Raw genomic sequence first — 12,993 nt, forward strand, 5'->3', positions numbered from 1 at the left:
AAACCACATATTATATCCATCAATGAAACATGGCTAAAAATAAATCAGAGTGGTGAATTTACCTCCCTAGCAGAGTATGTTTTTCTTGCAAACAGCAGATGCAAACAAAAGGGCGGAGGAGTAGCACTGCACATTAAAGATAATCTTATGTTCTCTGTAAGAAATGACTTGACTATTATGAAAGAAAAAAAGTTTGAATCTCTTTTTGTTGATTTATTTGTGAACAAAAAAAAGTTAACTTGTGGTACTATTTATAGATCCCCTCAATCACTTTGTGCTGTCAACTCTGATTTTCTGCAAACACTCCTTCTAACTATACAAACAATATCAAAATCAAATGCACAATGTTTTATTACGGGAGATTTTAATTACAATCTGTTAGACCATAACAACTGTCACACTAGTAACTATGTTGATGCAATGTTTGAATGCAGCTTCCATTCATTGATAACTAAACCAACTAGAATTACTTCATCCAGTTCCACAGCTATTGATCACATATGGACAAATGTCTATAATGCTAAAACAAATGCTGGTATAATAGTTGAGTGCATTGCTGACCATCTGCCTGTAATACAATGCTCTCAATTAGGTGTGATTCAAGAATTTTCCCACTTCAAAGAGAAAAGATGCTTTAGTAACACAAACATCTGTAATTTTGTTAAAAGACTACCAGAGTTTAACACTAAAAATATTACGGAAGAAACTAACGCTGATACAGCTTACAATAGGTTTTTTAACAATTACTCCGAATTTTTAAAAATAGTTTTCCTGTCAAGTCAGTAAGACACACGAAAACCCAATGTTGGTATGATGCTGAACTCTGTGAACTTCATAGAAAAAAACAACTTGCATATAAAAATACATTAGAAAATCATCTGAAATAAATAAATCCCGGTACAATGCTCTGAGAAACATTTATGTTAGATCACTGAAACTCAAAAAGCAAAATCATTTCAAAATTGCTCTGTTAAAGCACAAAAATGATCTGAAAAGCACCTAGAGTGTTTTAAATCAGCTATTAGGGAGAAGCAAGCGCAACAAATGATCCTGTCTGGTTGCTGAAGATAAAATCTTAATTCACACTAAAGATAAAGCTGACTGCTTTAATGAATATTTTTCTTCAATTGCATCAAAGCTAGTTGATAAAATCCCAAACACAACTTCATAATTTTTAGACCACCTTTCCAATCCTTCTAGTAAATCAATTTTTTTACAGCCCACCACCACTCTTAAAATTAAGCAAATTCTCTCTTCCTTTCAATCCAAACTAAGTTGTGGCATTGATAAAATACCAACAAAAATTATAAAAGCTTCCCCAGACAATATACTTACTGCACTTGCACATATATTTAACCTATCCTTAACCAATGGCAAATTCATATCGTCATTCAAAACATCTAAAGTAATACCTGTATTTAAAAAGGGAAAGCAGAAGACTGCAGTAATTATCGACTTATCAGTTTATTACCATCAATTTCAAAATTACTTGAGAAAATAATGTACCTACAATAGAATATACAATTTTCTAGAAGGCAATAACTTCTTCTATGGTCAGCAGTTTGGTTTCAGACAAAATCACTCAGCAAGTCATGCAGCATTACATCTTGTTGATAAAATTTCAAATGCAATTGAAAGAAAATAAACAACACTAGGTATATTTTTGGACCTGTCAAAGCATTTGATACTATCGATTACCACACTCTGCTAAACAAACTTTACTATTTTGGTATTAGGGGCAGGCTATAGCCCATGACTGGTTCAGAAGTTACTTACAAAACAGATTTTAAGTTGTAGAAGTATCTCACTCAATGTCTGCTAAACGAGAAATATGTTATGGAGTACCACAAGGATCGATCCTTGAACCACTATTATTTTTAGTACACTCTGAATCTATAATGTTTGCTGACGATACCAATTTATTCTTTTGCAGTAAAAATTATGATAAACTTTTCGAAATGGCGAATGAGGAAATGACAGGAGTAACAAATTGGTTAGCAGCAAATAAGCTATAACTAAATGTAAAAAAATAATACATGTTATTCAGTAATACAAATAAACTTTCAAACCTCTCTTACACACTGTCTATATGCAAGCAACCCATTGAACGTGTCAACACTATTAGTTTTCTGGGCATTCTGCTGAGCGAAGACTTGTCATGGAAACCCCACATGCTATCTTTACTGCAAAAACTTTGGAGTGATCTGCAAGGTTAAGCCCGACTTAAACACCAACAATTTGATTTGCCTATACCATTCCTTAATCGAAACCAACCTCCGGTATTGCATAAGTGTATGGAAGCATGGTCATGTAACTGTTTTAAATAAGCTTCAAAAGATTTGCAACAAATTTATAAAAATGATTACAAAACATAAATCAAATCACTCTGAATCCCATAATTTTTTCACAATTGACGAACTATACACAATAGAAACTGCAAAATTTATGTTCAAACTCAAACACAATCACTTACCCTAATGCTTTAATTCTCTATTTCATCTTAATAACGATTTGCACTCAATATCAACCAGAAGCAACAATCACTTTTTCCTCCCCTACTTCTCCAAAAGACTGACTCAACAATCCATTCAGTTTAGTGGAGTTAAAGTGTGGAACAATCTCCCGAAAACCATCACTGAAATTGAAACCTTTTCAATATTTTGCAGTAACCTGAAAAAGCACTTGCGTTCTGAAAATTAACCTCTAACAACCTATGCTGTAACTCTTTAAATTATCTGACTGTGATATTGATTGTTGCACCAAATCCTGGTATAGCATGCCTTTCCAAATGCCACTTTTGTAAATTTATCCTATGTATCATATATTACTATATTATACATTAAAATATCTTTCTTATTATACATATATCTTGTCATATATTACACCCGACTGGATAAGGATGATGATTACTATCTTTACTCTTCCATGAATAAGCTACTATACCTTATTGCATAATTTAATATTTGCCAGATAAGAATATATCACTAAGTTACTACCAGCTTGCATATAACTATTCCCTGATTATTATAAGCTATTATGTTCGTTCAGAGGATCGCTTACGTTTCGTAAGATTATTATTTAGGTTGATTTGGAAAAGATGGTTGACACAACTCAGACACTACATCCTTCATCGGCACTACCAAAGAATCTCCACCTCTCATTAGCGATACCAAAAACACTCCATCCCTAACTGACGCTATAAAAGATGATTCAACTCTTATTAGAAATACCAAAAACACGCTGCTATATCATCATGCTTCTTATGCTCTTACATGCGCAGAAAATTAATTTAAAAAAACAAAGCTTTTTTAACTATTTTATATTGATAATGAGCTGCCATATTGTGTATTTGTTCTGCAATCTATAGGCTACTTAATATCGTTGCTGCGAACACTTTATTTTTGTATAAAATCTGTATATAGTCCTTGTTTTGATAGTCCGTTACGTAATTTCAATATGTGTGTATTAGTTTGTTTTTGTGATGTTGTTGGGTTCAGTCGTGTTCTCATTGCTTTAAGAATTGGCGCTCCAGTTGTTCCAGGAACGAGGAGGCGACTGATTCTTAACTAATTCATCAACTTATTTTGAAGTATTAGGTTTGGTGGCCGTGCTTAACTATATTTATTGATGCATACCGCAATATTAGATCCATTCATGCACGTCTTAAACCATTAAGGTTTTGCCACCTTTTCCTTTTGTTGGTTTTGTTACTGTATTCCTTTTTCACAATATCATTTCTTTTGCATTCTGACAAAGAAAAATAAATTGAATTGAATAGTTTCATGCAGTGCTCGCGTACCGCCCACACTGCTACCAGAAAGTCTCAAAACTGTGCAGTAAAAGGCAAGAAAGTTTAATGAATTTTGGCACAGTGCTTCAAGACAAAAATATTTTAATATTCGACTAAATATAATTACAGTAAGCTGTTGAGCTGTCGGATTAGTAGAAGACCAATAAATGGGGTGCACTACTATACTGTTACTATCAGTAGCAACATTGAAAACAGAGAAGTTTTGGCTTTTCTGTTGAACAACTTAGATCAGAGGTTCTCAAACTGTGCGTCGCCACGCTCTTGGTGCGTTGTTTTAATTTTTCAAAGGCATCACACAAATGATTCCGCTTCGTATAGACAAATAAAGGCTAGAGACACAAATAAATAAAAATAACTAAAACTCCCATCACTGAGTGGGTCACAAGTCCAACAAACTTTTTTCAAAAACGTGGCAACGAAAAAAGTTGAAAAACCACTGACCTAAATGTTGCGTCATAAACGCTTGAATCTCCTACGAATGAAATTAATTGTGACACAATAATGCACATTCAGTAATCTGAAAGTTTGCGCAAATTGTATTTATTGTTATTGCTCATTTTATTTGAACTACTGTCAACCGTGGGACGCCCAAGTGTCAATTTAAGTGAATTTCTCGCGTACCATCTGAAAGACCTTCGCGTGCCACAGTTTGGGAACCACTGCTTTAGACCACGGCCACCTATCCTATGCATACTCAGGCTATGCCAACCAGCAAGTTTCAAATTTGACTGGGGGCCGATCTGCTGTTACGCTCGATAGCAGTCCAAACCGCCAGTATAAGTAAATAGCTTGAGTAGGGTTTGATTAATGTTTTGTGTAGATTTTGATTACATTTAGACAGGCCACACCCTCGACCCGAGGATTAATTCATGGCCTGTATAATCAAAATTGGTTGATGATGATGACTTGTGCTCTTGTTGCCATAAAAAATAAATTAGATTTCCACTCTTGTGTTGGGAAAGCATCTGGCATCACTGATAAAAATAACGTCCTTTTTCTCATGTAAAACTGAGTTTTATAGTGATTGGAGATTCAGTGAGCATACTTTGGCAATTTGGATTCTCAAAATTTTATATCGTTTCAAATTCAATGAGACATAAAACACATTTAGCTTACTACAAAATGACTGTTAAGTGTTTGCACATTCCTCAGTTCCTCACAATCCTCAGTTTGTTGTAGGGGTATCTTACGTTGTAGTTGGCTTTGTGTTCGTTTACCACATCAATGGCGAACCGATATAAGTGACCTACGTATCATGTGTAACGTTTAAAATAATAAACAAACATAACTCGCCTACTACTACACCGCACCTAATATTCCCAATGCATCACACGCAATATTATAACAGTAGCCTACATAGTATTGTGCCGTAGCCGAATGAGAAATGAGATGGTGGATTTGTATTATCTTGGCTAAACTTGTATGTTGATTAGTGGTGAACTAGATCGGTTAATTTTCGTGTTTGGATAACTCGATGAGGAGATGCAAGTTGGGCCTGCGTACAAGCATAAATACAGATGTATGGCCCGGATATATGAAAGATTGCGCACCCCTGACTTAATCATGAAACAAGCTACTTTTGTCATGCATAGTCCCAATCAGGCTACTTTGTTTGCCAAACTGTTTGTGCGTAGTAAATGGCTTGCTAACTACATATTTTCTAAACACTGCTGTTCAATAGCTTTCAACTGACGACCACTGACGTCGCTTCCTTTATACGTGTCACACAACCGTGAGAACAATTCATACAGAATGCCATGATGTATTTAAACGGTGAATTGAAGCAATTTTCCAAAGTAACGCACAGATTATAAACTACCAGTAATTGTTGTATCGGTTAAAAGATGTGAGTTGTAGATTACGACAGTATTGCCATGATGATCAAGCACACTGTCCATTTGAAACGTAAGTGGCGATGACTTTGAGGCCTGCGAGAGTTTCCTCTGCAGTGGGTTGAATAAATCTGCACAGAAAGTACGAAATAAATTCTCTTCAAAGGTTAATCATAAAACTGCAGTAGCCTACCAGGAACACACAAATTACCCTATAAAATATTTTAAAAGTCGATCTGTTGCGTACAATTTTAATTTGTTTTTTCTGGTCCCAATTGCTAAATAATAATATTTCTCGAAAAGAAGCCTGAAAGCTGTTCTTTTACATAACGGAAATGAAAAGCCATCCATTCCCATAGCACAATCGGTGCACCTAAAGGAATCTTATGAAAACATCGAAATTCTTCTCAATGCTATTAATTACAGGGATTATGAGTGGAGTATTTGTGGAGACCTGAAAATGATTGGAATCTTAATGGGGATGCAAGGGGGATTTACAAAGTACTGTTGTTTCTTGTGTCTGTGGGATAGTCGCGCTACTACTGAGCACTACCAGAAAAAGGATTGGCCAACAAGAAGCTCCTACAATCCTGGATGAGAAAGTGTCCAAAATGTCCCGCTAGTTAATCCTGACAAAATTCTTTTGCCGCCATTACATATCAAACTCGGCTTGATGAAGAATTTTGTGAAAGCAATGGGCAAATCAAATTCAAACGGTTTTCTGTACCTCTGTAAGAAATTTCCAAAACTAAGTCATGCATAGCTTAAAGAAGGAATATTTGTTGGTCCACAGATTCGAGAAGTTTTAAAAGATACTGACTTTGAAAAATCACTCACTTCATCAGAATGTCGAGCATGGCAATCCTTTAAATGGTTATGCTTTGACTTTATGGGAAATTTCAAGGCTGCTTCCTTCAGAAAAGGTCTTGAAAGGTTGCTCTCAACTTACAATGACATGGGCTGCCGCATGTCTCTCAAGATTCATTTTCTTCATTCCCACCTAGACTTTTTTCCCTGAGAACCTTGGTGCAGTAAGTGATGAACAAGGTGAAAGGTTTCACCAAGGTATCCAAAGCATGAAAGCACGCTATCAAGGGTTCTGGAACGAAAGGATGATGGGTGATTACTGCTGGATGCTGCATCGCGATGATCCAACATGTACACCTATGCCCAGCGATTTTAATGCAGCAATGTCTAAGTGTCATTGCAACATTTTAAACACTATCTTTGGTATCATGCTGAACGTTTTCTTGTGTTTTTGTAATATAATACAGGGAGCTTAAAAACCTGACACTTCAGTATTGTGCTAGCTCAAGTATTTAGTACCTCAGACAAGGTTTAATAGGCATTTTTTGCACTCTAGTGTCTAATATGCATACATATGCAACTAAATAGTGTTGAATCTGTGAAAACAATGCACAAATCTGAAACACTCTGCTCTCTGAAGCTAATCTAAATTTGAAAATTGTAGCGACAAAATCGGTATTTGAACGCAATATTGACGTTTCTGGTCAAAAATTTTCAGACCAATAACTTTAAAACCTGATGTGCTAGAGCGAAACTAGCGCCAGATTTGAAATCAGCAGCAAATTGTGGTCTAAGAAAAGTTACTCCCATTCTCGATTAAAATTTTTTTTCAAATTTTGTTAACCTGTGTTATCAGTCGTGAAATTGTTATCTGTCTTCAAGCTCGGTCCATTCAACTACTAACATTACAAATCATCTAGAGGTCATACGTCTACGTCTAACTTTTCGTTTGCGATTCTTCCCCAAGCAGTTTTACCAATGTACAGAATTCATACAGTAGGCTACATACTACATAGACTGAAATCAGCAAGAAACCAAACTGTTCCAGTCTTGGTATGAAATATTTGATGAGAAAACTAGTGAACTTGCAGGCCAATTACTTCTCCCCAATGATAGAAAAAACAATTTGAGATAAGTTACATTTTTAGAAAGAAACTCTAAACAGCATCCAGACTAAGCCAAAGTTTGTTTCTTCTCTGAACCAGACGATGTGTTCCAACCTCAAGACTTCGCCAGAGCCTCGATTTTACTTCAAATTACTGAGCGATGAAGTTGGGTGCCCACTCTTCCACAAACATTGCTGTATTCACGTTACAAAATGAGGTTATACAAAGCAATCAAGCTAACCCGACTAAACCTAATTGTTTTTATTTGCACTGCTATTTTTGTGAGCCTTACGTATTGTACATAAAACAGTCAGCGTGGGCTCTGAACGCTGTTATAATCTGCTGCATTGTCATGAACTATGTATTATGTGAACCGACATTTCTATCAAATTATGTTATAAATGACTTCTCTTGCTCTTTTATAACTTTCGATAATAATAATTATAATATGATATCATCGGTGATATTTATTGGTCTGCGAGAACTGGATGACGAATCAATTCAGTGGCTGTTGACATGCTCAAACATCTAGAGTTCTAGACTGAGTCAACACCACTGAAGGATTGTATAAAACATAGCCTCTCGACCCTTGGTTTTTGGAGTGGCGAAGAAAATCGATGATTATAATTAATTTTCGATGAACCCTAACACACCAAGAAGCATGTTGAAGTACTACCCTGGTTTGAGTTATCCAACTCACTGAATGTCAATACTTTTATTGCTTCAGACAAAATTTGTTTTATTTTTTGGAAGAACCATGGTGATGCCAAAAGTTATCTAGGCCTACATTGCATTTTAGTGACTCTGATACAGATACCTGTGACACAGATAGTGACACAGATACCTGTTCATTAGGGGCATGTACAATCTCGTCTACTCTCTGATCTAAGATAAACGTTTAACTCAAACGATGTATCAAAACATGTTGAGACCTGGGAAGGCTATGACACATTTGAATATTCAAAGGAAAACTAACAATTAATCAACTCCGCCTAGCAAAATAGATAACTCTCTGACTCCAACATCACTCGTAATAGTAGCCTACATAACTAGGGAACTGTGTTCCAAAAGTTCGTGACAAACTGCTACCACCACAGCAAACCCACCCACAGCATTAGGATAAAACAGGTCGTTTGTAGCCTACCTAGTCCTACATTTGTGAAGTAAAAAAACGATCCTGCTGTGAAAAGCGAAACTCAATCTATTGCAAAGAAGATGAAGGTTAGCAGGTGTAAATGCCTAGAGACAATTAGGTCTAGTCATTTAAGCTAATAAATTGTTGAAAGAAAAAATTATCAATTTAAGGAACGGCATTTAGAAAACCAGCAAAGATGAGGTGAAGCCTGATATGTGACGTGGTTGCAAAGAACTTGGAAACTGGAAAAACCTAAGTAGCCCGATAATCTTCAAGTTAGCGTACAGTGAAACCGACCAATTTCTGGTTGCAAGTACTGCCTCAGTGTGGGTAAAATTGAAGATATACTTTTTTAAATTTGCTAACTCACGTTATGTTTGCAGAAAGCTTACCTTTCTGGCAATGTAAACCCATACAACCCAGTATCTCTCAACTCAGCAGCAAAGGGGCACTTGATGCCAAGCTTGTCGTACATGTAATCGACGGTGCTGCCCGATGCTTGATCTGAAAAAAAATTCTGCTAGAGTACATGCAACTTTACAGCGTTATTTTATACAGTGATAGCTTATGAAAGCTATAAATCGTGATATGATATCGTAATGTGCCAGAGCACAGGTCCCCAACCTGAGGTGTGTGGCTTCCTTGAGTGTCCGTGAGATACTGTAAAGAAGTGTGTGAGTGCTTTGGTGTAGGCTACATCTCCATTGTTTGCGCAACGATCAATGAGAACAATAAAGAAAAATTGAAAATGAATCACAACAGACTACTATTATAATAATTGACAGACTGCCATAAAGATTGACAGACTGCCATAATGATTGACAAACTGCCATAATGATTGACAGGCTGCCATAATGATTGACAGACTGCTATAAAAATTGACAGACTGCCATAAAGATTGACAGACTGCTATAAAGATTAACATACTACTATAATAATTGACAGACTATCATCAGCGTTTTTGTTCTATCTTATTTTTCTTTATTTTGTTTGTAATCATATGCTACACTCCTTTATCTTGTACGTTCAAGTCTCGCATGTTTTATTTAAATCATTTTATTTCATTAAAATTCTTAGCAGCTGTCATATATGTCTAGTGGCGGATACAGGGGAGGGGTGAGTAGTTGGTCACGTTTCCCCCTACCAAACGGAGAAAAAACATGTTTTTTCTCCGTTTTTGCCCCAAAAAAAATTTCTTACTTCGCTCGCTCCAGAAAAACTTACTTGACTATTTACCACAGCGGCGCAGAAATTGCTTGTTCTCAGCATTATAGTACATTGAAATATACATGAATTTGTACGTCGTTGAAAATGAGGGGGCCTCCAATATTTTGTTTAGGTCTGCTATTGTGCATATCCGATATTACAATAAATATCCTTTTTTATTAGTAGGGGAGGATGAGGTAAGTTGAGCCACTTTTTACTTAAACGCTTCTACTAAGAAAACCGCTTGGTTTACAATAAAAGTGAAAGTGGCAGCATAATGGTTGATGCTTTGGCCTTAATTTAACAAAAAAAATTTTTTCATAACTCATAAGAATATTGAAAAAAAACATGTTTTAAGTATTACGTCATTTTGGCTCAACTTACCTACCCCACGTGGTAAGTTGAGCCGGGGTGTGAGGAAAGTTGAGCCACTCATTTTAGTTCAATAACAAAAGCTGTAGCGATGGTAGCCTACATTATAAAATGCTATGCAATTCATGTATTCACGAAATTATTGCCCAGATATTTGTCCCGAATTGTAACATGGACTGTGACGCCATGGTGACGTCATCATTGCGATGCACTGTCATGCTTGAGCGACAATCTCTCATTATTTTTTCTCTATTCTCGTGTTTTGCTGCTTGGCGAAAACGTGGTTCGGCCTTTTACGATGTGATAAATCTATCGGACGGACGTATTAGAATGTGCAGTGACTATTCCACATCACAACTGAACCCGTCTCTTTTTAACAATATACAATCTTAACTCAACACATGTGGAACTTGAGTCGAAAGTTAGAAAGAAGACAGGTTGGGTAGCAGTTAATACATAGCTGCTACCAGGAAGAAAGAACAACATGTAAAAGGATAAATTTATTTTGTTGTGACCAAGGGCGGATTTAGGTGATGGGGGCCCGGGGCACTTTTAGATCGGGGGGCCCCCCTGCAAAATTTTTTTTCAAGCCTACGGCGCGAAAAACCACCTCTGCGTCTACAGTAGCATCAATCCAGCACTGCACAGCATTTTGCAGAAACTTCAAAGGCTGAAAGGAAGAAAAAATAACACAAAATCACATTTTTTCCACGTAGGGGGGCCCTTTAAAAGTCGGGGGGCCCGGGGAACCTGCCCCCTCTTCCCCCCTAAATCCGGGCCTGGTTGTGACTGTTCGATTGTGAAATTGCGCACTTCCCGGCAGACAAATCTGCCACTTTTTTGTTGATCAAACGTCAACAGACGTTGAATCAATGTAGTACTAGCAGATCGTGTCAACTGACCTGCAGAACAGAAAATAAAACGATGAATTATTACACAATCCTGATTAAATAAACCTCCAAATGTGAATTTTCTAAATCAATTTCCGTTGTCTGTCAGATCTAAACTTATTCCATATGTCACTGATCAAGAGAGCATGGAAACCTGAATTTCTGCTGACGGTAGAAAGTTTCTCCAAGTGGTCGTGTGAGAAAGCTTTAACGACATCCTCTTTAAGAAAAGCACACTCATCGTCTGCTTTAAAGACAAAGGACAACTTTTCCTCGGACTTTCCAGGCACTTTTCTTAAAAAGTTGGCCTCAATTTCTCCATCTTCATTGAAGCATTCGATTTTACCAATGTAATGCACAGGTCGGGTTTTCCCTTGGATGTTGCTAGTAGGCTGCAAGTTACACTACAAAGAAATTTAAACTTCAATAGACCAACGGACAAATTATTTTTTCCAGAGATTTAGACTATTAAAGAGTAAAATACACTTTGTTATCTATTTAATGACTACATATATCATCACTTAACACTGACAGCTGAGGTGAGGTAAGTTGAGCCACCGGCTCAACTTACCTGTACATCACTGGCTCAACTTACCTCAAGGGCGCCATTAAAAGTTAAACGGGAATTTCTCCAGTCATATATGAGCTAGCAACCTCACTTTAATAGTTTCTGAATAAGCTAACATTAGTGATTACTGTTAGACATATCAATACTGGTGAATGCCACAGACATTTTGTAAAACTCCAAAAATATTTTTTTTCAAAAAGTTCAAAAAACTTCCTAAAATCACTAAAAACAGTTTTTCTGTCTTTCTACAAGACAAAGACCTATAATCTTTACAGAACAGCTCCATATAAGATAAGCGGTCAGGTAGGTGGCAGTAGAAAGTTGGTGCGATTTTTATTTTTTGAGTTACGGGGGGTGGCTCAACTTACCCACTGGCTCAACTTACCTCACCTTCCCCTACAGTAGGACATGCTAAAAACATTTTCTGATCGAATTCTAGGAAAATCTTAAATAAGGGTCCGCTAGCTTGCAAATTTATTAAAAGAGATTCGTAACTAAAACACGGTTGGAAATCGCTGTGCTAGAGGACTATCAGTTGATATTATTAATAAGCAAAATGACTTCATGAGGCAACGAAACTTGAATAAATGAATGACTACAAATCAAAGATCTCTAAGGCAAAACAAGATAATTTATGGTTTGCTTGGAACTTACAAATCACTTGAGATATTGGTCCAGCTTGGTAAACTTTTTGATGGACGTTGTAGATGGCTTGCGCACTGTCCTGCCCAATAAGTCCCTAAGAGTTTGAAATGTGACAAAAATTAAATATCTTTAAAATACCCGCACTATTACCAACTACGCCACATTGCATTAAGTCAACAGTAAAGTAACTTACATGGATCCTTTAAACATATCTAAGTTCCTAAATGAAGGATTCTTGTATAACTATTCATCCTATAACTATTCATCGGAACCCACTTAACAAGTTTTCAAATTAAGGTTACTTTAATAAACAATTAATTCCGCCACTCTGATTTAAGTACAATAAGTATTGTGGCCAGATAAATTTCACATGAGGCTACAAGCTTGAGTAACTCCCGATACTGTTGAGCAAGCAGCTCTATTATTGAAAAACACTAAATAATATTTTAAATTATTTAAAAAAAAGGAGCGATTACTTTAAACTTGTATCAACGTAAAGTCAATCGGGGATCCGCGTAAAGCAGATACAAAAGCATCAAAAATTTGAGAAAAATATGAACACTATAATATAAACGACGACCTTTTAGAGTACATGCATAAAAGTGAGACAAAGTCCAATTT

General features: G+C 36.3%; 1 protein-coding gene across 1 annotated transcript in view; it reads right to left on the reverse strand.

Moving 5' to 3' along the window:
- Positions 1-5,559: 5,559 nt before the first annotated feature.
- Positions 5,560-12,993, reverse strand: part of LOC145768660 (carboxypeptidase A2-like) — a 38,757-nt gene continuing 31,323 nt past the window's right edge. The window contains exons 11-13 of the mRNA XM_082580217.1: positions 12,382-12,466; positions 9,084-9,195; positions 5,560-5,774 (exon numbers count right to left, since the gene is read on the reverse strand). Coding sequence (XP_082436343.1) covers positions 5,693-5,774; positions 9,084-9,195; positions 12,382-12,466 — 279 coding nt within the window. The 3' untranslated portion in view covers positions 5,560-5,692. The remainder of the gene's footprint in view (positions 5,775-9,083; positions 9,196-12,381; positions 12,467-12,993) is intronic.

Source organism: Aplidium turbinatum, chromosome 4 (assembly GCF_918807975.1).
Source record: "Aplidium turbinatum chromosome 4, kaAplTurb1.1, whole genome shotgun sequence".
Taxonomy (NCBI): Eukaryota; Metazoa; Chordata; class Ascidiacea; order Aplousobranchia; family Polyclinidae; genus Aplidium; species Aplidium turbinatum.